At 31.8% G+C, this 26,944-nt stretch overlaps 1 protein-coding gene across 1 annotated transcript in view; it reads right to left on the bottom strand.

The window, feature by feature from the left end:
- The window catches only part of LOC108777217 (hemicentin-1), a 128,629-nt gene extending 102,111 nt beyond the window's left edge, over positions 1-26,518 (bottom strand). Inside the window, exon 1 of the mRNA XM_018544048.1 lies at positions 26,380-26,518. Coding sequence (XP_018399550.1) covers positions 26,380-26,518 — 139 coding nt within the window. The remainder of the gene's footprint in view (positions 1-26,379) is intronic.
- Positions 26,519-26,944: the final 426 nt, after the last annotated feature.

The raw sequence follows: 26,944 nt of genomic DNA, 5'->3' as shown, positions 1-26,944 counted from the left end.
ACCCAGCATACTCGATGAATGAAAGGATCCACGTGGTAAAGGAGAGGGAAAGTACGTCATGCGGATCCCTTCCCCAGAGATCCCGTGCAAAATGACACATTATTTCCCCTCTCCCTTACCTTGCAAACTCCGCGTCCACGAGGCATAAAATATGCCATACCCCTCCTGTTTTCTTTCGGAATTCGCGGGTTAAAATCAATGTTATTATGCTGCTTTTTTACAAATATAATTTCAGCGTAATTATTTAAAAATTATATGTTACGATGTTTTTAAATAGAAATGATTGATTTAATATAAATACCTATTTTAATGATAAAATAACAGGACAGTTACCTTTCTCAAACCAAACAATTGTTAAATAGTTCTTATATAAAAAATCGATGAAACAAACATCAATCGTATAAACTTAATCCTCGTAATAATTTTATTAAAATTATTTATACGAGCACACATATCCGTAAGCATATTTGAAAATAATCAATGACCTGCTTTTCCATGACGTATTAAGAAGGGACTTCAAAAGATGTTGCATGAACTGCATTTGCATATATCTGTATACGTGTACATTCAGTATACAGACACACGTATTTAGACACTTCAAACAAGCGTGGAGGTAATGGATGCACTCTGCGTAGTACTCGCTATCAGGTACCATTTCAGCACAAGTGCTATAACGATGCTTAAAGCGGAAGTACGCTTGACGATCAGCATGATATAAACTGAAGCGTGATTTTTAATTAAAGGAACGACAATGAATCTCCTGTCTGTTAACAAGATCATTGTTTTGCGATTCACACATACACGTGTATATGTCGGATCCAAAAAAACTTATTAGATGTAATTGTTAAAGCGATTATATACATACATTTCTATTTTATATGTTTATATATTAATAAAGCTTTTATAGTTTATTCTCGTTATTAATTTATTTTTATATACTCTTTAAGAAATCTTCAGTCTGCAACTAAATTCTCGGGCCTCTAATGCAATCAACTACAGTACTTATTCAAATTTGAAGCTTTTTCTCGCTATAGTCGTTTTGAAGTGTCATCTTTAAGCTTTAAAATAAGGTATAATAGGTAATGTGAATCTAATCTCAAAAAATAGTAATGAAAACTATGTCGTTCGAAAAACAGCATTTGAGGCACTGCCTCCTTTTCGCGTTTCAGCTGAAGAAAAATACCGCGGAAGAAATAATTTGCTTGGCTTTAGGGGTAAATTTTGTGTCGTATAATCGGTATAATACATGTATAAAAAATGGTTCCAAACATTTTGTGATGGCAATTTCAATTTTTTTTTATCATAGAATTTATTGACTCAAAACAACCATCCCTTTTCCGAAGCGGAATCCGATTATTGCCTATAATAAAAGATGGCGAAAATGTGTGAAAAGTGAACGGAATTACTTCGATTAGATTAATATATTCGTTATTTTATAATTTTACATCAAAACTTAGTAAAAACGGCTGAGAATTAAGTTGTAGACCTATAATAATAATTAGTTTCACAAAATTAAAATAATTAGTTAAACAAAATTAATTGAATAGCATAAATAAGAGAAAAATCTTAATTGACATGATAGATGTTTATCTACAATAATAAGATTAAACTTGCTATTATCTAGCTGCATTTTTATCTAATTAATACATTTGGTTTCTTTCAAACTTTATTATTTTTCACGCAAAATGCTGAAAATAACCTGCTAAAATGAGACTAACCAGATGGCCGTTACATGTGAAAATTTAATTCCGATAAGAAAGAGGCGACATTTTCATATAAAAGTTTCGCGATATTCTTGCAATAATCTTGGTCGGATTTTTCGAAATCTTCAAGTGCTGAAGACGCGCCTGTCTAAGCCCATCCCGCTTCCGTTGCGGAAGCGTCGACAGCTCAAGACTGTTTCCAATTTGATGTCGCGGGCGAATATAATTTTTCTCGCCTCGCCGGTACGCCAGTAACTTCGGGAAACCGTTTACGAGCTTAAGCCGCCCCAGTTAGAGATAGAGTTCTTTCGTGCAGGCGGCAACTTCCGGCCGTCGTCGACTTCGTCTGAATTTTTACTACGACGAAGAAAATTTATCTTACGCAAACTTCGAGCTCAAACAAATAAATGGTAAAATTTTATTTCAAGTTTTTCAGCATACACGTGTTAAATCAGTTACAAAAATTACTAATTGATAACAAATCATGACATCTGATATTCTTGCAAAGAAAATATTTAACTCATTGACTCTAATTTATCAAAGAATATGTCATTAAAGATCAATATAATGCTGAAAAGTAAATTTTCTAAGTAAATGTTACGCAACAACGTGAAAGGACTGCTACACAACGTCATTCGATTGAGAAGACTCCACTTTCGTGGTGGCGACATGACGGCGCTGGAAGCTTCCTGCGTTTTCATAGGTACTATCAAGCGACGAGATTTTGAGGGAAGAAAGACGCCAAATTTCTACAAATTGGATGGCGGATTGTGTAACATCTGCCTTTGCCAAATTCCCGCATGTAATAAGCATGCCACGTGCTCCACATACGCTTTCTATCTATTCTCTTTCACTATCTGTGATAGTTTCGCAACTATCCATTGTCCAGTTTCAAATATGACTTCTTTATAAAGGATTTTATAGAATTTAGAAATTTTGTTTAGTACGATATTTTTAATTTTAAAAATATAAGACTGAAAAATTATAAATTAAATTAAAAAATGTAAGAAACATTAATGTTTAATAAATTTATTTTACAATTCAGATTAAAGAATATAGTTATTTAAAGACGTTTATTTAAATGCGTTATTTAAATGCGTTATTTAAAGACACAAACATGTTGTATTTTGATAAAATTTAATTTATAACTTTAATAATTAATGACTCCTGTTACACTACACTCTGATGTTCCTTCCTTTACTTGGATATTTATTTTTCGTTATATTTTATAATGTTGGACATCTATTGCACTCGCTTTTTGTTTGCTAAAACATCAAAGCTAATAAGTGTAGTAATGACATACATAATTTTACTGTAGCATCATGAAATAGAACTTTCTCTTGGATTAATATTTGTACATAGATTTGACATTGTCAACCTCATACGAGATGTAATGCCGTAAAAAGTCATAGCATAAAATATTCCGAGAGCAATGAACAACCACGCGCGGATAAAGGATATGAGTGACCTCATTTGTCGAGATCACAATGAATCCACTTTTTTCCGCATACAACACTGGATTGACTCCCTGAAAAATGTAGTACAAAATTTTCTGCACTCTCGCGCACGGTTGACAGGAAAAAAACGTATTTTATTCTTAGATTTTCTAGTAAATTCGCTTATACATATAAATAACATTTAAAAATAATTATACACAATTCTCTTTATAATTCCATAGAATAATTAATAAATATATATTCTAAATTTAAATATAAAAAATAACTTGTTTAAATTATATTCCATAAATTATATTCTATATATAAATTACTGAATTATCATCTAAAAATTATTACAAAATTATTACAAAAATTATTAAAAAAATGTACCTGATTTAACATTATAAATTACCGAAAATTCGCGATTCACTGAACAATTATAGGGAAAACAATGAATTGATAATCACATAATACGCTATAATCTAACTACGAAAGGGATATTAGAGAGAATTTAAGGAATCCGGCAGTTAACTAAAGAAACGACACAGAAGGAGGACTAAGACCCGAATTAACCTGCCAAGAACAATTTTGTAGTTGTAGCAGTGCAAACGTGAAGTAATGTGGCGAAACTGGCAAATTTCGTCGGACGCGAGAAACTTCATTTCATCAAGCAGAAACACAGAGGTTGCCTGAATTACGCGGTGTTTATAATCCGTAACACAGAGAGCCGGGCAATGAGAGATATCATGCGGGTGTACCGCGGATACGCGTGCAAACACATGCTAGGCACGTGGTATTCTATGGTAGGCACGACGATTTCTTGGAAATGTTCCTTCTGCATGATCTACCGAGCGATGAGCGACTTCGTACTCACAACGGCCGATTAAGCGCCTGTTTATTTAAATTTCTCAGAAAATCGAGTTTTTTTTTTATACCTATTATAATCACGTTTAATTCCTTGCATTACGTGTATTTGCTCAATTTAGATATCAACTGTATTTAGATAAACGCCTTAATAAAAAAAGAAACTTTTTTTTTATAACGGATACCTTATTTCAAGAAGTGACACACAATGGATAAAATGGAAAAAGAAGGATAAAATGAAAGTTCTTATTCACCGCGTTGCTTGCCAAAATTTAATGACCTGAGATAAGAAAAAAAAAAAGTATACAGGACAAGTGTACGAAAAAATGAAAAGATTGACGACGTGTTGCTTTAGTAGTCATAATGTAAGATTATGAATGATTTTAGGAAAATGTACGAGGAAATAGGAACTATAAAAGAGGACGTTCGATCTGTTAATAAAACTGAAATTGTGCGGCCGATCGTCCAACTTGCCAGACAAGACATGCCAAGCGAAGAAACGGAAGGAACGATGCTTCCACGCGGGATAGAAAAACGAGAGAAAAAAAAAGCAGAGAGAAATCTTCGGAGAAATTCCACTGTGTGGTTTGCTCTTTCTTGGCTCGTGAGATTCGTGCGACATTTATGCGCGCGCGCGCGCGCGTGTGTGTGTGTGTGTGTGTGTGTGTGTGTGTGAGCACATGACATATGTCGTACGCAAAGCATATGCTTTTATACTTTACGAAATTGAAACAAAAGAACGTCTTTGTAAAACTCGTGACAATAATCTTCATTTAATCGCAAAAATTTGAAACAGTAAGATACATTTTAATGTTATTATAAATATATAGTACTTCATAATATTATAAATTAAAAAAAATTAGAAATAAAAGTTTAAATAATTGACGCCTTTCGTCAATTCGTAAATTTCTAAAACAAGATAAAAAGAATCCGGCTCAAAAATGAAATAATAATGGATGTTTTGTCAAAAAAGTGTTATTAAAATTTATTTACAAAAAATTCTATAATTTAATACGTTTCAACTCTATTTATTGACAGCCTTCTTCAGGTTTTATAAAATACGTGCCTATCGTTAAGATAATATAACATTCTACTATATGAATTAAAGTAATTTAAATCTTAATTTCATCGATCGGCATAATTTACAATCAATTAAAGATCAATTAATTGATAACTTAACTAATATAATAAAATCAGTAAGAGAACATGTCAAATGTTAGAGACAACCACAGTGCATTTTTCATAAATCAATATCCATCACGTCAAACAATTTATCGCATATTTTTTTCCTGAGGTCAGTTTGATAAAGGCTTATATAATACTCTTTGATCAAACATCCATTATTGCTCGATTTTTAAGCCACTATAATCTCTTTAACTTTGCTAAAAGCAGTAATATAACAATCTCGGATATTATTAGAAAAACGATAAGAACCATTTACCTTTAATGTTAAATAATACTTTAAAGTATTTTGACGATTGTGTTATATTATTGTTTTAATTTTTTAAATTATAATGTTTTAAAATATTATGCGACATCGAAAAAGAGAGTATAAAAATATATTTTAAAAAATTGAAAACAATGAGATACATTTTACTTTTAATGTTATTTGGTAATGATACTTAAAAATATTTTTCTATTTTATGTATTTAATATTAAAAATAAAAATCTTATTGTTTTCAAATTTTTAATTAATATCGAGTGAACTAAACATCTTGAAAAAAGTAATTAGTATCTTTACTTGAAAATTTTCATTTTTGAAGATACTAATAAACTAGATGAGATTAAACCACAGATATAAAAATGACGTAAATGATTTTATTTGATTAATAAACTTCGCTCGTTTCTTGCAATGCAAATTAAATAATTGAACGGTCTAAATCAATTAAATAGATTTAATAATAAAAATTATTGTTCTTAATTTTACAATAAAATAACTAACAAAAAAAACCTTTATACATACATACAAAAAATCTTTAATAAACTCGTGAAGTGAAAATTCCTTATCAATATGAGCTGGCAAACTAAAATTACATCCGCAATTGCAACAGACAAGACAGACAAGATATTCTGTAGGAATATCTATTTCTGAAATAACTAAGAATAAAATCAATCATTTATTGTTTATGATGTGTAGTGTTTCAATGTTATTCTGTTTGTAGTCAGTCGGATTTAAATTGATATGTGAAATTAAATTTAAATTATTAGTAGGATCTTTACTGACAGTGAATTTGAAATTATTATTGGATTGATTAAAATAACAATATTAAGAAATAGATTGTATATTTTTTGTACATTCTAAATCACGTTCTCTCAACAAATGCTGGAATTTCTTTTTATGTCGGTAAAAAGATCTTCTGTGGCAATTGTCAAAAGAAACAGAATAATGATCATGAATGTCACGCAGAATATAAATAGGTACAAGGTTAGATAGGCTACGTTTACACTGTGCATTTAGGCCGCGGCCTAAACAATAGATGTCCTTGTTTATCCTGTAAGTTAAACAAAGATACCTATCGTATAGGTCGCGGACTAAGTGCACGGTGTAAACGTAGCCTTAGAGAGCGGTCTACAATAAACAGCTGTTCTTCCAAACATTCAATGCATCGGTGTAGTTTGTATATTTCTAAATTTAATAATTTTTTGCGCAAATTAGATATTAGAGCATAATATTTTTTTAACGAAATATTGTGTGAGAATGATGGATGATAATTAAATTTATTAACTAAATGTTTCAGAACCACGTCGTATTGTTTGCAATTCTTTAAAAAATATAATTGAGATAATGCTTTTATTAATCTATAATGAATGTCTAACCAATTCTTCAAAATAGACCATGTCTGTTAGCCAAACAATTCAAAAATCAAGTGATGGATTTGTTAGCTGGATAATAGATAAAAACGCATTTTAGACCAACGTTAAAATTAATAAGAATCGCTGAAAAAGGACCTGTGAGTCCCGAAATGTGTACGATATTTATTTATTAGTTAGTTTATTGTAAAATTAAGAACAATAATTGTTATTATTAAATTCATTTAGCTCGATTTAGACCGTTTAATTATTTTATTTTATTTGATGTTGCTAACGTCTAATTATTTGTACAGCATCTCTAAAATGCTTAACAGTTTGTTCCTGAGAAAAAATTACAAATTGTATTGCTCTTTCACACACATAAAGATTTGAAATAAGAACAATTTAAAGTAAATTATGGCATTCGGTATAAAAGCAAGCGATAAAAATATGTTTATATGTTTATGGTTAACTATCTCTCCTTGTACTTCTCATATTGTCCAGCAAGTTCTACCGAGAGCGGGCAATTCGCCCGCAAAAACATACCCCGTAGTAAATCTCTGAATTACATCGCGCGCGATAAAATCAAGCGTGTCACCCTGTACACAAGCCCGTATTTGTGCGAGAGCGCGTTTCGCGCATGGTCGCCGGAAAGTTACGATAACGTTTGCCGGGGCATTAAAAACGTAGTAACGGAAAGAACACGGCGACGTAAGCAGGGGAGAAGAAAACGAGATAAAGGTATAGGAAAAAGGACGACGTATAGGAGGACGCGATGAGAAAAGTGAAGAGGGTTTATTTCGCGGAGAAACTTTTGAAAAATTCGCCGAAGGCAAAGGATCTCTTTCAGCTTGGTACGTCCAACGTACATATACGTGCGCTACGCTCGCCTCTCTAAAAGGGAGAAATCACTCGTGCGCGCACAACCGCGATCCAAATTCCTATTAATCAGATTAGGTAACACGATATCACGATGGCTGTTCGCGGTGGGTTAAAACGAGGTAAAAAGGTTTCCCTTTATTGGGAGTGAAGTTAAATGGGAAAATCGCTTGATTGCACCGGAATTGCGCGTTCCGTACGTCGATTGGAAAATTTCCCGACGACTATTTATGAATTCCAGAGCTCGCCACATTTTCACTTCACATAGTAATAACCATTATATCGACCCATTAAACGATATTTGCAGTGCTATTTATTTTTCTTGATTATTAATTGCATTTTCAAATAATCCAGAGGACACCTTTTTTTCCTATAATCATTTTTGAAAATTCCAATGTAAACCTCGAAAATACTTATTTCCCGCGCATTTTAGCGAAACGTTAAGATTTCTCTTTTAAACTTAGTTTGAAACGCAGTATACAAGATCGAACTTCTTCTCATCGCGGGAATGCAGAACGTCAAAATGCTTTTCCCAACAATGAATTCGGGAGCTCTTCCTCGACGCTTTTTGACGCATCAATTTTCGAAGTTACGCGTAGATCCAACTTCTGCGGAAATACGCCGGAATTTCGGATTGCACGGAGCGACGCGACGGATAATGGCCGAAGAAAGTATTACACCTCGTCGTTCTCCGACCTCAATTTTCTCTTATCCGTGGTTTCGGCGGTTTATTGAAAAAGCTGAGCGCTAGTGCGGCGACCAAGTTTGCAATCCGCTCGGCAGCGTCTAACCAAAGCGACAAATCGAACGCTGAATCTCATCTCCGCTTCGTTCACGTGTGTGTGTGTGTGTGTGTGTTTCAAAGAAAATTTTGAAGTACCTGTCCTCATATTATTTCTAATATTAAACAAAAGCATAAGAATTTGTTTTTTAATATTTACAACAATTATGTAGCATAAAAGAGCCTTACGTAATAGAATTATATTATATATAAACTTAATAAATACATCTCTTCTTTTTAAGATAAACAGTTTTATTGTAAACATATACTGTGTTATTAAATATTATGTATGAGATTAAATAACAACCATTTGGTTCTTGTTCACGTCAGTATTTATACAGAATATACTCTATAAATTATATATATAATCTCTAAAAGCATGATAAATAAATGCACATGTATATTCGGTAGTTGCAATCAAAATACAATCTATATTTATATTTTACGTTATTATTACCATCATTTAGAATACCTAATTGTAATTAATTAATAAATTAGGATATTTAATTGTAAACAATTAATAATATATATTAAGTAAATCGTTATAATTACCCAGGTAGCACGTATACGTTTCATGAACGTCTTATGAACATATTTCTGAAACGTTTTGTAACGGATTGTTAAAAATGTTTATTATGAGGAAAAATGTCCGTCCGAAAAACGAAAATTAAACATTTCTTTTCCAGCAAAAATACGTTTAAAAAGTCACGTTACAGAAACATTATAAAACGTTTCACAAAAGGTTAATTTTTCAGATGTAAAAATTTTTTGATATGTTCAATACAAATTCTTTTTATAAACAGAATAATGTAAAATATGCTGTATACTTTCAAATCTATATTCAATACATATTCTGAAAAATATATACTATAGCAAACATTTTGTTCCCAAATCATTGCCAGATTGGCACTAAATTCCAACGGAATATAAATGCAAAAACCAGAGCATAATGTATCCGCATCTGGCTATGGATCGACAAGCCTGCTGATAGGCTATTGCCTGGTTTATGCTTTCGGTCTTAAGGTATTAATCCTAAAATTCAGCCAATAGAGTTCAAATAGAGTGAATTTTAGGATCTTGGGATTAAGACTTGAAGCATAAACCAGGCATATGTCATCAGATTAGAGGCAGAAACTGAGTAAAGTCTGCTCGAATTAGGTTCCATTCTCAATCTGCTCTAAATCTGCTATCAAGTTATGCAGGACTTTGTTCGGATGCTGCCACCAATCTGCTAACATGGCATGTCTACCAGGCTTTGTCATATCACTGGCAGCAATTTGCTGTCAATGTTAGATAATACAACATTGTTCAATTTGTTGGCTTTCTACAATCAATCATTAGTAGCAGACTCTGCTCAAAATCTGTCGCTAAAGGCTTTACTTTCAGGGATAAGCATATTTTATAATAAGCTATTATGTTTATCAAAAAACGATTTGTTTCTAATATTTCCAAAACGTTAAAATTATGTTAAGATTTCTATTTTAATAATTGAAACATTCTAAGAAAATAAGTGGAACAGCGTGTATGCTCTTTATAAATAACATTGAATATTATATTATATATTTACATTACATTGGATTATATTTCTAAATTGCGTTCAGTATCAAATAAATATTATAAAGTAGATAAAACAAATTTCTAAACTATTATCGTGATAACATAAAAATGACATAAACTTTACAAAAATATATATACATTAAGTAAAAATATAGCTATATTATTATAATAAAGAGATTAAGTGTATTATGATTATGTGTTGCGCCCCGCGCGCAGAGTTCAAATATCACTCGAGCATCGTGAATTATTTGGATCGCGCGCGATGAGATGAGGGGGACAGCGAAAGACGGAAACGATTCGAAAATCGGTAGAAAGTGCATACACTTTATGTATGTTAACTTTGTACTGGCATCTTTAATTAATAATATGTCAGTTACTTTTCATGGAAATATCTTAATATAAGTAATAAGTAATTTTATAATATAAATAAGAACATAATCCAAAAATATTTTATATAATATCTAGCAAAAAACCTGCGACATCTAATTATAATATGATTCGTTAAAAACATTTAACATTAATTTTGCTATAGTCATGATTCCAATCGCTACATAACGATAAGAAATTGCTTTCAATATCTACGATCCTATAAAATTTAACATAAAATACTAACATTATATGCATGTATCTTATATAAAGAAAAATTAATACAAACTAAAATAATTTAAAATGAGTAAGCATTTTTCGCAGAGTGACACATCATATAAAAAGAAAGTGTACGAGTGATTTTTATAAAACAATTTAAACAATATCAAAGACTAGTCACTAAAAAAATGTCATGTCAATTTTCGAAAAAATCACTCATATGTATTTATACGTAAACATGTGTACCCCTTAACAGAATAGTTCCCAAGATTAAAATTATAATGATATAGAAATAAACGTATATAGAAAAGTATTTGAAATGTTAAAATTACGTTTCAAAGTCATGGTTGCTATCAAAACAAAGTTTCCTATAGATTTCTTATTCTTATGAAACTATATATACGTTTATAAAACGTTCATAAAACGTACATTGGGATATCTATTCATACGTAACATGAGGAATCCCTAATCACGCGATGTCTATAGTATAATATTTTATACCTTCTAAAAAATAGGCCTACATGATCCTAATTAAAACTTCTTAAATGTTTAATTATATGTTATTCTATAAAAAAAAAAAAATTTCTAAGAACCTATTGTCCTACCCTCGTAGATTTAGAAAAAATATTTCTATTATAATCATTATTTAATATTTATTTAATAATTATAAAAAGTTAAAACCGATAATTCTCTCTCGGAAAATGACTTAAAATACAAGAAATAAAATAAAATTGTACAGAAGTAAAAATGGACAACGAATAAAAATTTATGGTACACGGATAAAAGAATGGTGTTTTAGAAATAGGATAAATAAATAAATCTTTTAACGAACGCTGCGACAGAAATATAAATGTCGATCGTCGTTATGCAGAAGATACGTCCTGAAAAAATATACTCGCGGCACATCAGCGCACGAATGTAGTGGCTTACGATGCAGAAAGCACACCATAATACGTCAAATTAGTCGTAAAACGAGACGTGTCGGTGGGGTTTATTTGTGAGCCTTTGTAGGATTAGTATGTGTAGTTCAGAAAGCGGAAGTCGTGGGAAAAGAAAAAAAAAAGTCTTCGCGCGACGCCGCGCCGTGTTCGGTGCGCTAGCAAAAGCTCCGTAACAAATTCACATGCAGAACAAATTATACCAGACTTTGTATATATACGGCCGTGTTATATTCAACGAAGCTTTCGCATTCATTTTACCTTACGCTTTGACAAGAAGATATGTTTGTACGTTCAAAAATCTACATTTTTTAACATTAAAAGATTTACTGTTATAAAGTTATCCTTTGTATTAATAAGCGATTTTCAATTCATTTAAGATATTTTCAATATTTCAGCTATACAATATCAGTTTAAAAATTAATTAAAAGAATTAATATAAAAAAATTTCGGTTATAAATAAGCATTGAAACCACTGTGAAAAAAGAAACAAATAATTTGACTCATAATAGCTTATACAAAACAATGATCATATTTTGCTACAATTTTATGTGAATAACTTTTAAAGAAGTGGATTCAAATGAATTTGTGTACAAATATTTATTAATGTTTTATTAGTATATAAATATAAAAATTTGTAATACTGCTTTCATCAAATTTATAAATAAGAAAATTTTATTCAGACGTGTGTAATAATAGAACAATTTACAAAATTTTTATTTTTAATACTATGAGATATGACACACATATTGACTTACCGAATACGAGAAGTGTGTATAAGTTAACAAAATTTCGAAGAGATTTGGTAAGATTATCGAAATTTATCTTTTCCTACTAAGCTGCATTTCTACAATATAATAAATAATTATACATCTACAATTACGAGTCATTAGACATAAATAAGGGCGCGAGGGATCTTAGTAAATACTTGTGTCGGAAAGCTGCGCTCTACGAGCCCCCGCGCCTGGAATGTCTCTTACCGGGTCATTTTTCACGTTCGTATACGAATGCCACAGCAGCGCGAATGCATAAAACGACGACAAGAAGCGCGCCGTGGTAACGTACACGTCCAACTCTACCCGCCGTGGCCGATGGAAGAAGAAACCGTGGCAAATGCTTTCCGGAAACCCATTGGCCCGTCAGCGAGCGCGTATCGGGACTGAAATTGTCGAAGAAACGAAAATAAAGACGGAACACGCGCGGGGCGAAGGCATAGATGGATCGATGGAGGGATTTATTGCCGCGTGGATTTCTTAAGATCCTAAGAAACATGGAGTGAGTTGAAACAGACAGCGTTAATCACGACTGCTGTTCCAGGCTGAGTTGAATGATGAGCTGTGATTAAGCGATTTTAGACATTTGCTCTTTTTTTATTCTAAATATATTCATCGAATTACAAATCGCTGTCATCTAGTTTGTTATTCTTTAAATATGAGTATTAAAAATTATAAATTAACATTGTGTACATTAAAAATTTAAAATTTCGGTCTACTGTTCAATCTTCTTCAAATGTTTCAAGCATATAATTTATTCAGATATTGTTATCTATATTTCTTGCATGATAAACAGCATTTTCTGTAGTTTTATAAATAGTTTTATGAATAATTGCATCAGAGGTTTAATCATTCCCAAAATTCCAACACGATACCTAGCTCGATGATACACGTGCTTGAAACTGTGCATATTCCATGAACAATGCTCGGAAAATTATGGCATGATGTCAACGTGAACCACATGGTATATGCTACGCACAACCCAGTATTCATACCATATTCGTAGTAATAGAAAGCCGTATCGTATTCCATGTAACATGGTTCTGACATTAAATGCTGGAATTTTATTACAATCATCGATCCGGATAACGTAATAAAAGAAGAGAACAATTTTAAAATTTTTTGATTAAAGAGTAACGATATAAATTTTTTTACAAACAGAGCTTATGAAACGCGTACATTTAAAATATCGATTTAATTATCGATTTAAGAATCGGTAAAATAAATGCTTAAAGGTATTAATTCTTTATTAGAAAAATATTATCTAAATTGTAATATTTCTTTTATGAAAAATAATCCAATTAAAAAATCGTTTGCCAAATATTTCTTTTCTTCTTTGTAAAAACAATAAAGAGAACTGTAGAAGGCTATTTGCATATCCCTACACGAAAAGAACAATTTTATTGAAGTAACTATAATAAAAATGTAGATATAGATACAAATCTGACAATAATTTTGTTAGACTATCAAAATAATTATGTAGGACACTCAAACATATGTAAGCAGTATTGTAAAAAGTTTTGATATTCTCACAACCAGCTTGGACGTCTCACATATCTAATTATTTTGATGACCGTAACAATTTTCTGCATCTAGTTATTTTTTAATATTTTAGGAAAACCGTTTTCTCCGTGTATTAACGATCCCTGGGAAACTAGTGTCTATAGAATGCCTCAATTCATCCTTATTGTTCGCAACATGTGCCGCTTTACTAAAGCTTCCCCTAAGTGTCCCTAAAATGCCCATCACACGTCCTTCCCAGCACACGCGAGTCTCGTCATCTACGTCAATCGAATTCAAGTCATATACATAGACATCGATTTAACGTACCGTAATTAATCTATAAACAGCACAGAGCGACGATGTCGCAGGGCGGAAAGAGAATTCATCAAAGTTCGTGCGACGAGCCTGCTGGAAAAGAGCTTGCTGAAACCACGCTGGCAAGCGCTAGACCGATGCCAGGATTTGTAATCCGTTAACTCGACTGTGTGTGTGCCACTGTGATTTAGAGGCACCTCGCGTGAACGTGTCGCTCGCGGATGCGGATCTGCTACGACAAACGAATGTTTTCCTGTTTATGTCGGTGAAGTCGTATTCCCGATGAATCGACTGCGGGATTCGGCTGCTCTTTTTCAGTCAGCCGCTTTTTCCAACGCTCTATAGTCGTCTAGTGTGCTATTCGTTCTACTTTCGTTGATCCTTTGACCGGATTTCGAAGCATGATTAACACCATTGCTGACTTTCCATTAAATATACATGGTTTTTTAGGCAATACACTTCAATTATGCCTTTAGGTATGTGTCACATCTTAAAGCATTATCGAAAATATAAAAGTTTCATATACATTATTCTATTATTATGTCCGAATGTCTATGTAAAATGATAACACAATTCTCTTATTGATTTAAATTCTCTTAGGCTGGATTGTTCCTTTTAATAAACTTCAGCTCATTCTCTCTTACCCTTTTACTCCATTATTTATTCATTAAATAAATTATACAATTTATCTGAAAATGGAGATAGAGCTTATTTATTTAATTCTTTTACTTAATTTTGCTGGATTGTTCCTTTTAATAAACTTCAGCTCATTCTCTCTTACCCTTTTACTCCATTATTTATCCATTAAATAAATTATACAATTTATCTGAAAATGGAAATAGAGCTTATTTATTTAATTCTTTTACTTAATTTCTTTGTTTGCGTTTTGTTTTAATAAATTAAATTTTATAATTATTATACTTAAGACGCTCGCATAGAATGCTAAAGATCAGGGTTTGACTCCCAGCTGAGGTAATATTTTTTGCAATAAATTGTCTAAAGATTTTAATATATTTATCGACATTATTAATAATCAGTTATTTAATGATAAAAGCGAAGTTCAATATTAAATCAGATCGATGCACTTATAACTACAGATCTAAACACGCGGACTGTATGCGATTATTAGCTATCTTTGATTAATTATAATTCAAAACTTATTGTAGCTTCCTTATATATATATTTTTTTTTGTGTTAGAATTTTTTACTCTACGTCTAGAAAACGCTATAAAAGTATTGTACGGTAGTTGTGAGCACCCTGTATAATTTATGGAACAATAAAATAATTTTCCTCACCGGAAAGTAAGGGACAAATATATGTACATCTTATTGTTTTATCAAAGTGTTCAGAAAGTATAATTAAAGACATATATATTGGAATATAAAATTCCAAAAAAGCGCAAAGGCGTTATGAGAAAATTGCTAGAAAATGTTAATAACTTAAAATGTGTGCACATAAACTATATGCTACTACAATTCCGTTGTTTGGCTGAGTTATTGGTATCTGTGATAATATAATAACAAGTACAAATAGATGATCCGAAATATATGATACGTAAGTTTGTGTTTCACGTTTTTAATTTAAAACAAATATTTATGCTTTTACCTTCTGTTAATAGAAATCTCCTCATGTAACCCATTCTGTTTGTATAGACCATTGCGCTTTACTGAGACATTCATGCTTACGAATCAAATTCGACGAGAATTCTAAAGTGTGATTTGATATGGTCAAATACACTCTAACAAAGTATATACATACGTATAATCGAGTTCACATTTTGTAACTTGACTAAATAAATCATTCAATTAAAAACGAGCATTAAAAGCCATATCGAGTCACTATTTTTAAATCAGTGCAAGCGCGTCGATCTATATCAGCGAACACCTACAACCTCTACCACGAGTTTATAAAAAGCGTTCGCACAAGCGGAAGTCAAAGAGCCTAGAGGATGGGTGAAGAGGCGCCCGCGTGGAAACGAAAATTTAATATGAAGGCGTCTCGTCCAAGTGATTTTAATATCGCACAGGCAGACGAGCGAATTCTCAATGTCTCTCACATATTCTTCCGATAGTCAGCACATACGTACGTGTGCATACTACGTGTGTGTAGATACGTTAGCTCGTCTATCCGGCTTTGTTAATAAAGTCAGTGGCATTAGAGAGTCCCCAACTTGTTCTGTCACGCACACATCCATGTGCGCGTACACAGAGACGGACACAGGCGCGAAAACTGAATCAGCCTGTCGGAGAAATCCAGGAATATACCCGAAAGATTTGCTCCGCGAGATTGGCACGGGATAAAATAACAGGAGGCGAGAGAGTGCAACAATGTTGCTTTACCCTGTTTAATTTAACGTGTAAATCTGCGGAAATAATATTGCAGCCGTGGAGCACGCGGCGGCGCACCGTTCATCTCATTGTTATCGGAAAGTATTACGGTGTAATGCATGAAATTCGTTTTGTAGATGAAATTCGGTAGAGCGGAAAATGTTTTCACGTCATTATAAATCGCTTATGCAATTATAATCATTTGCTATAAAAACAAGAAGGTCCTCTGGCAAAGTAAAGGTATATAGTACAGAAATAGTCATCTTCCAAAAATTCTTCCAAAATTATTGAATTTATTTTTAATTATATTTTAATATATTTTTAATTTAATTTATTACATTCTCTCAATAAATTACATTTAAAATACACAAGAATGAATAAATACACAAATATGAGACACCAGCAACATTGCTGTTATTGAGCTTACTAGATGGTTCAAGTTCTAGAATGACTAACAAAATATGACAGAATAATACATGATAGAATTTACATTTTAAACATTAAAACACATAGAATGAGACAATATATTACTCGTAATTATGAATGTAAAGAAAATATCTAATGCAATTAACAATAATTTGATAATATGGAATTGCTACTCGCGAAAGAAAGAAAAATAGGATAAAAGAAAGCAATGTATTAAAATACTTGATGGTGCAACGTAGAAGAATATAACCCTATATAAACATTGAAAAAATACAAAATTGTAATAAAATATTTGTTTAAATAATTCTTAATAAATATTTACTAAATGTAAACATATTTATTTCATACAAAGACTATTATTGATTTAACCATCATCTTGTATCTTTTTATTGAATAAATATTTATTTATTGTAAATAATCGTTTACTGAGTACTATTCAAAGAAATATTAAGACTTAGTAAACTTTTTACAGTATATTATAACTCTAATAACACATTCAGCGTTTTATGTAATAGAGAATTAAAAAAATTTTCTGTTAATTAAATATTACGATATTTTATCTTATTTTTTTTCGGTATTTTCTTTCCAAGTGTGTGTAGATATATTTTCTCAATATTATCTTTCCACGTGGCAAGATTTCCGACGCTAACTGAGACACTTTCCGCAAGTCACGCATGTGTCGTGCGACATCGTCCGCAAGCTAGACGCGTGAAATGTCAGGGTCCGCGCAAATTTTCGGATGCAATTCGAAACGCTTCGCGGTGACTTCTAATTAGTGTAGCTCGCTCGTCTGGCAGAATACGACGGCCGAATTTCGGCCTGAGCACGTAGTCGACGGACTAGAGCCGGACGAAGAAGGAAGCTGAACCGCAATCCGCCCCGTAGTGGCGGTGAATCATTCTATGAGCATAAATTAGCGCCCTGTCGCAACGCCGGTTAATTAATTAAGGTAAATTGTCCTAAGCGTAAGTAACTGCCGGCGCTTAGACTACTCCTCACTCGTTCTCTCCTCTTGGACGACGTACCTCACCATGATCCTCTTTATGGGTAACCGCGCGATGCGTTTCCGGCATGGGAGACAGAAGAGAGCGGCAGGCAATTTTGTTTTCGGTTGTCTCAACGTGGCTTGACTGCGTTTCGCAACGCTTGGCAGCCTGACTGCTCAATAGCTCGAGTTTACCAAGAATAGCGATCAGCAAACTTTCTTATGTCACCTGTCCTTTTTGAGATCATATATCTCGCGATATGGCAAATTTTAGCAAAATATAGAATCAAGTTCCTTCCCCATTTGGCAATGATAATGTGACTTTACACTCCAAATATTGCCTTGCCGGTAACGCGTTAATTGACTTCGTTATTAATTGACACTACATTTATTGCTGGAAACGAGTAATACAATAAATAATAACATAATTAATAAAAAAAAATCAATATTCTTATTTAAATTAATGCTGCATTCAACTATCTGTAAATTTGCCGCGAGCAAGAAGCAAATCGAGTTGCAGTTCACTCTATTGATAGACACGCGGTTCGTTTTCGCCAGACAGAGGAGCATAGTTTGTTTTCGGTTCTCCCTTACGGCGATACGTAGTCGGTATTGTCTCGGGAAAAATCGAGCAATACAATCAAATTTTCTACCACACGTTACGTAAATGTAAAACAGCTTTCTCTTTTTCTATAGTTTTTGTTCTATTATTCTAGGCAACTCTATATTTGCGCAATCGTCTAATAAATTATATTATATACTCACAAATTACCAAAACTTAAACATACTTGATTAAAAAATGAAATTGATAAGTCGGGATTTGAGTTATACGCATGTATAAAGAGATATTAACGAAATACTAATTTATAAAAAAAATAAAACGTGTTTAAATATTCGTTTTTATTAAATGATCGTCGTACATCGTACAACAGAAAGAAAAGTTTAGAGCATAAATTATATGGCTTTAATTGGCAAATGTCAATTAAACATTATCACGGATCCGTGTTCTCTCCGCCGCGTGAGAATCAACACGGGACTCAAATGTTTAGACCGCTAAAACCAGATGTTTAGTTTGCAGGGAACTTCAAATGTGGCACTCGGTTCAAGAAACCAATTAATGCGCCGCCCGTGTTCCCCTGGAGGTAAGTAAACTTTGCCAGAAAGTACTTGACCAAGAACTAAGACCATCTCCCTTGTTTCAGCACAATGCCTTTAAGAATTTAAACATTTATAAAATATTCCGAATAATTACAATTAAAATTTGTGTATTATATTAATAATAAGATAGAAATTAGGAAAGAAATTAAACAGAGAGAATACAGTTTTCCTCTTAAAAGCTTAATTTGATACTATCATAGCTCACTTTAATATAAAACTATTTACTTTAGGGTGTTAAAACTGTTATAAACAACGTAATTTAAAGAATCTTGTATATTATATAATTTTATATAATTTGAGACCCATGCAATTTACTCAAGCTTTCATAAATATAATAAATAAAATAGAATTATAAATTGTGTGCACGACAACGCATGCGCCGACTCATTTATACGAGAAAGCACTACGAAAAAGTGCCGCGAATCCGTTCATACTGGATTATTTTACAGCGCCACAGAAATATAGAAAAACATTATAAGGACCGCCTCACACTTTTCGTAATCGTAAGGTCGGTATTCATAGTCGGTTCTTATTTTAAGACCTTCTTAAGTAATATATGACTTAAAGTTTAGATGGAATGACCTAGGTAGCACGTGTACGTTCTATGAACGTTTTATGAACGTATTTCTGAAACGTTTTGTAACGGATTGTTAAAAATGTTTATTATGAGAAAAAATGTCTATTCGAAAAACGAAAACTAAAACGTTTCTTTTCCAGCAAAAATACGTTTAAAAAGTTACGTTACAGAAACATTATAAAACATTTTAGAAACGTTTATTTTAGAGATGTAAAAATTTCTTGATATATGTTCAATAAAATTCTTTTTATAAACAGTACTGTAAAATATGTTGTATACTCTCAAATCTGTATGTATATATTCAATACATATTCTGAAAAATATATACTATAGTAAACATTTTGTTCCAAAATCGTTGCCAGATTGGCACTAAATTCCAACGAAATAAGTGCCAAAACTAGAGCCTAATGTATCCGCATTTGGCTATGGATTTAACGACAAAGCCTGCTGATAGGCTATGTCATCAGATTGGAGGCAGAAACTGAGTAAAGTCTGCTCGAATTAGGTTCCATTCTCAATCTGCTCTAAATCTGCTATCAAGTTATGCAGGACTTTGTTCGGATGCTGCCACCAATCTGCTAACATGGCATGTCTACCAGGCTTTGTCATATCACTGGCAGTAATTTGCTGTCAATGTTAGATAATACAACATTGTGTTCAATTTGTTGGCTTTCTACAATCAATCATTATAGTAGCAGGCTCTGCTCAAAATCTGTCGCTAAAGGCTTTACTTTCAGGGATCTTTGTTATCAGATCTCAAGTTGCGATTCTGTAAATGTGGCAATAGAAATCCTTATCATATTGATTTGTGAGAGAGAATTTTAAAGAAAATAATTTTAAAGAACTTTATTAAAAATCAGAATTTTGCATACTAAACCGCGGCGAAATTAGGACATTTCTAAAAAAAATACTTATACCTTTGTCATATTTTTATTTGTTATAATATTTTTGTTATATGTAATAATAATTATAATATTAAAATATAAATAATAATAATAGAAAAATAATAGATTATAAAATATTGTAATTCCGTTGCTTATAGTTAGTTTAGATTCAGTTTAACATTCGATTATAATTAATTCTGTTTATACGACGAAACATTTTAGAATAAAAATATTGCTTCGATCTTCAAATCTAGTTATTAATAATAAAAGAATGTGTTTCAATGGTTTCTGATTGGTACATATTTTTACAGTTACAGCGTAACTGTGTGTTGTACGTGAATTATTTAATTCTTTTACAATTTATTAAATTGAAATAAAGTTATTTAAAAATTATTAGATATATTATAAGGAAAAATAAAACTTCACAAAAAATATATTTGACGTGAGATGCTATTGCGTCTCTTGATTTGAAATTCATAGAATTTTTCAACAGAAGTGCGATTATAAATGCTGGTCTACGACTATCACATTTTACTTTTAAAAGGAAGTAAGCGAAATTTATTTTCCTCCTTTCATTCAAATGAAATGTCAAATCCTTGACGAAGCGAAGAAACACAATGGCAGAGATTTGAAGGAAAATAGAACGAGAGGTATATCTAGAAAGGAACACACGGAGTCGAGACACGAAGTGCCAGCAAGCATTACTTGCGAATTTAATTCTAGCTTTACAAATCCTGAGCATGCTGTAGACAATTACGAGATAATTGTTAATACGACTTGCAATTTGCACTACGGCCGGTGCCGCGCCTCGTTTAAACTCTCGTGTGCTTAATTAGTTCCTATTTTGTCTGTGAAGCGTTACAAGTTGCATATCTCGACGCATAGAGCTGAACCTCGCGTTCGAGTACGTCTGAGGACGTCCTTTAATACTACCCTTGCATTTACAAGGGTCGTTTCTCTCAATTTATATTTCTAGTCACGCCCTTCTAACATCAAAACAACAGAGTACAGAGCTTGTGCTCTTTCATAATTTATAACAAACTTTAAAACGATCACGAAGGGAAGTTTCGAGAAAAATTAAATTTACTGTTAAGGGCCAGTTGTTCTACCTTTAGGTAAACTACATGATAATTTATCTACTGGTATATGTATTCCTATTGGTAAACAAAAGAGTAAAAGAGTAAGAGCATAAAAGAGTAAGACAGTAAGACAATGAGCTAAAATTTACCAAAAGGTGGAACCCAGCCTAAATTTATCATAAATAAAAGTGCGAAAGAATTTAATCGCATTACATATATTTTACATATAAAGTTGTTTTTGATAATTTTTCTCAATTTCGTTACTTCAATTTAATTTTATAATTGAAAAATCTATTTATATAAATAATAAAAAATTAACATCATTTTTATATGAATTTGAGACACAAAGTAATTAAGAACAAAAAATGATATATCATATAAAGTCTTAAAAAATTATATTATCTTACGATATATTTATATACTTTTATTGTGATATCATTGTGATCAAATTAGAGACGTTTCTACTAATATAGTTTGCTCCGGTCTCTGTGATGTCTATTTTTAAATAGAACCAACGCTCGAATTGTCTCGGGAGCTCTAAATGTATATTCGCGGTAGTTAACCTCTCATATATACACGCATATCATAGCTTTTGTAGCTAAATCGTTTGCAACTATAATGCATTCTGCTACAATTAAATAATTTAAATTTAAAGCATAAAAAATATAATTTCATGTAACATTATAAAAACTATAAGTACATTGCGCTAATAATTTCAAGGCGGAAGTTACAATGTCAACACAAAACTAATTTGTAATTAAATAAAAATATTTATTTATACTTTTAAATAAATTCACTAGATATAATCAACATTACGTCATTATTATAAAGTAATAAGTCGCTGCTAAGTAGAATGATATATGTGTTTTTTAAAAACGTAAAGTTTGACATGATGCTTCTTTATATAACGCAGTGTTATTGCTTATTTCGTTCCGTCGCAGTGACTTTCTCATTATAAAGTTGAAGTACGGCAGACATCGGCGAACGACATTAAACTAATCTTTAAAAGATGGAGACGACAGCGCCCTAGGCGGGCGGCAAAGATTTGTGGGGAAAGTTTTGCAAAATTGAGACCACGCGAGGCTTGATGAGCGCCATGATTTATGCTCTTCATTTCTCAGGTGAGACCGCGAGACCTTATATATTAAAGAACGACTGCAGAAAAGTTTCACTCCCGCGATCTGCATCCGCGCGCAGAAATCATATTGTCGTTACGCTCGGCATTGTTGACGACGGTACGTGATAGCGCGATTTGTGAGTTACTCTCTAACGAGAAGCGATGGATTTTTTTGCGATAAGTAAAATGATATTATTTGTATAACATTTGCTGAATCTTCTATCAACGATTTAGTTTTAGTTAATAATTATAATAATATCTTGAAACAAAAAAAAATTTACATTATTTATCAAGAGACACGGTAGTGTCTTGTGCCAAGTGAGTTGCACCGCGCCGTGTTTGTTACTCGAGTTTTGAGCACCCGAGATTATTAATCTCACAATGAACGACTGAATTAATCGATTAATTCAGTATTCTCATTTTACTCAAAACTTCAAATTATATAATAAAACTGTTTTTTTGGCCTAAGTACCTTACGAATGAATAAAAGATATTGCGATGAGAAGTCCGAACTGTCAAATTTTGACATTACGTCATCATCATAGCCCTCAAAAATGCTGTCTGATTCACATATTAAGGGGATCCTAAACCAAAGCTCAAATTCTAACGAAATCGTCAGATGTCGCTGTTTTACAACACATCGACATATTTTTTACATACTACCACATTGATATCTCACGCAGCAGTGATGCACGCAGTCGCATCACTTATCAATTTTCGTATCGTAAATTCGTTGCGATAAAGTGTCTAACAATAAGTCTAATTCTAAGCACTCGACACTGTTTCTTCACGCAAACTATATGTCTGTGGATTACTATTTCTTAAGTACAGATTACACGCAGCTTTTATATGAAACAAATGTTGTTACGACGTGCGACGACAAACACTTGAACGCCATATTGGATTAAAAAATGATAAAAAAGAACTCAATTAAGAAATTTTTTGTCGTTTTCAGCATAGATTTTATCTCACAGGTAAGTATTAATGCGTATACTTTAATTCTATAAAAGGATTATAGAATCAGTGAATAAAAATATGTTATATGTTGCAAGAAAATATATTCCTTCCATAAGCTAATTTTAAAGATTTCATTTCATTTATTATATGCAAAAAACAATAAAATTTTAACGATTTTTTATGAGAGGAACACGCATACTTGGCACCTTTTTTTAAAAAGGTAAAGATTTTATTTCATTTAAAGATTTCATTTCATTTATTATATGCAAAAAACAATAAAATTTTAACGATTTTTTATGAGAGGAACACGCATACTTTTGGCACCTTTTTTTAAAAAGGTAATTTCGTTGAGATTAATATTAACGATAAATGCATACATAAAAATGAAAAGGTCAAGCCATGTTCAAAAAAAGATACTCAAAAATTTAAACTTTTTTTATCTAATAATAATATATTACAACGAAAAGTAACTGATATATTATTAATAGATGAAAAGGGTTTTTCATCTATTAATAATATATTAGTTTTGTTAAAAAGTTTTAATGGCCTTGAATGTGGATAGAGAAGAAGAAGAAAAAGAAGGAGACGTTTCTTAATTTTTCATTAAAATCACCACTTTTCGACCGTTTGTATCTCTACAACGGCTTGACCGATATTAAATTTTTTTGGCTCAAATTACTCGTGGCGATGCCGCTTTTCAGAACATATAACGTTTGATTCAAAATTTTTTATATTTTAGTAGTTATGCACCCCCCAAAAATGGACTTTGATGGCTTGGGATAAGAGACTTGTAGTGTCTTTCAGTTTTTGAACATGGCCGGAGACACTACCGCGTCTTCTGATTATATATTGTAACCTAATTTTCAAAAAAACGTTTAAAAAAATAAAATTTATTTGTAAACGAATGATAACAAAGTAATTTATCAAATACATTCATTAGAGAAATCAGCATATGTGATGTTATGTATAAAAGATTTTTTTTTTTCCTAATATCTAAATGTAAAAGTTGTTAAAGATAGAACAAAGATATTTTTGTAAACGACACATAACTACATATTTGTAATGTATTATAATTTACATATCATTTATTTACTTTAAAAATTTACTTTAAAAATAATACAACTAAAAATATATAATCTTTCAGTTATTATTAAAATAGTGTGGTGTTCAAAGTTTGAAAAAATTGAATTTTGAATTTAGTTATTTTAGATGGTCAATGTAAATATAATTTGACTATATATATAATAATATAATTGTAAGAAATTTGATATTCTACAAAATTAATCCTTGCCGCTATAACTTTGCGAAAAATAATCCAAATAAAACGTTCTTTTTTTTAAATTGTGTGTTTTGTTCTCTAGATTTAAAAAAATAACATCAAGAAACGTTTCAAAATTGTTTTTTAATTTTTTTTTTAATTTAATGTAAAAAAAATTATTAATTCTTTAAAGTATGACACGTTTAATTAAAAAAAAAAATAGGTGGACAAACGTGGACAAACAGTGGACAAACGAATGCAATAATGATTTTACCAAAATTCGCATTTAGGAGTGCCGACTTCTCGCAGAGCAGCTCTGTGAAGTTGGCACCCCTAAATGCGAATTTTGGTAAAATCATTATTGCATTCGGTTGTCCACCCTATTTTTATTATATTTTTCATAATAATGAAAAATAATCACTCGAGGGTACTACAATTTTTTTTTGTATATAACTTTTTTTTGGAGGGTGGACAAATAAAAATAACGGGTGGACAAACGTGGACAAACAGTGGACAAACGAATGCAATAATGATTTTACCAAAATTCGCATTTAGGGGTGCCAACTTCACAGAGCTGCTCTGAGAAGTCGGCACCCTTAAATGCGAATTTTGGTAAAATCATTATTGCATTCGTTTGTCCACCTATTTTTTTTTAAATTAAACGTGTCATACTTTAAAAAATCAATATTTTTTTACATTAAATTAAAAAAAAAATTAAAAAACAATTTTGAAACTTTTCTTGATATTTTTTTTAAATCTAGAGAACAAAACACACAATTTAAAAAAAGAACATTTTATTTGGATTATTTTTCACAAAGTTATAGGCATTTGAAAATTGCGAATTTTGAAAAAAATTCATATCTTATGACTATGTTGATAAAAAAATCCGAAAAAAATCATGGTAGCTTCTTGCGATGAGTACTATAATATGATATAACAAAATTTCAGCCAAATCAAAAATTCAAAAGTTTTCGAGTGGCACACCTGGGATGGAATGCCCCATATAGGTATACATATATAAATATATAAATAATATTTGTTTTGTTAGATCTCATTTTTGATGAATTATTTCGATTTTGTCAGGATTAATTTTGTAGGATATCAAATTTCTCACAATTCAAAAGGAGAAAGAACGGTTTTTAAGGTTGTGAAATAAAAATGACATTTGTTCATGTTTCTGAAAGTATATTCTTTTTGTTGACATTATTTAATTAGTCAACGATTAAAAAAAACTTGATTTTTTATATGTTTTATAATTAATAATGTATTATTATTTAGTTGCATTACTTTTAAAGAGAACAATCAAATTTATACAATGCATTTATCATTCCACAATAACAAAATTAGATCTTTCTTAAATAATCTACATCTGCGATTTCTTGGACAAAGACAGGAACCTCCTTTGCTCATGTTGTCATGTCTATATCACAGACAGACTTCAAACAGAAAGCCGTGATTATACGAAAAAAGAATCATCGATACTCACCGGTGAAAATAGCGCCGGGCAGCAATGCACAGATGCTCAAGTACACCAGCAATACTCCTCGAGCTTGACGCACCTTCTGGCAGCAGTCCAGCTTTTTCCCGCTCGGTAGGCCACCACCGATTCTTCTTGGCCCCCTCATCGTACCGCATAGTTTTCGTTCCGACCACGTAAACCACGCGCGTTACACCGGGATTAGAGCGCGAGAAGTTTAATAATGCCTCACGTGCTTCCTTCCTTCCTTCCTTCCACTTTCGGTTCTCGCACACGTGACGCGAGATTTCGTAACGATCTTAACGCGCGTGCCACGGATACGAACTACATTCATTAATAGAATGCGATTGCATCGGGCGCGGTGAGTTGCATTGTACGCGCGGTCGACTTGCGAACGACATGCGTTGAAACAACCTCTCTTTTTCACAGTACGGGTTGTTTTATCGTAGGATCTTTTTATTTCCGTTATACGGGGAAATTTCATGCGTAAACGAATCCAATGAAATTTTAGCGATTTAAGTTGTACCACCAAAAATTAGTTTGCACACAAAAGTTATTTCTTCCTTGTGGCAAC

The sequence above is a fragment of the Cyphomyrmex costatus genome, unplaced genomic scaffold, assembly GCF_001594065.2.
Source record: "Cyphomyrmex costatus isolate MS0001 unplaced genomic scaffold, Ccosl1.0 scaffold415, whole genome shotgun sequence".
In the NCBI taxonomy this organism is placed as follows: domain Eukaryota; kingdom Metazoa; phylum Arthropoda; class Insecta; order Hymenoptera; family Formicidae; genus Cyphomyrmex; species Cyphomyrmex costatus.
The sequence above is the reverse complement of the archived record's forward strand: the minus strand, read 5'-3'. Positions and strand labels throughout refer to the sequence as shown.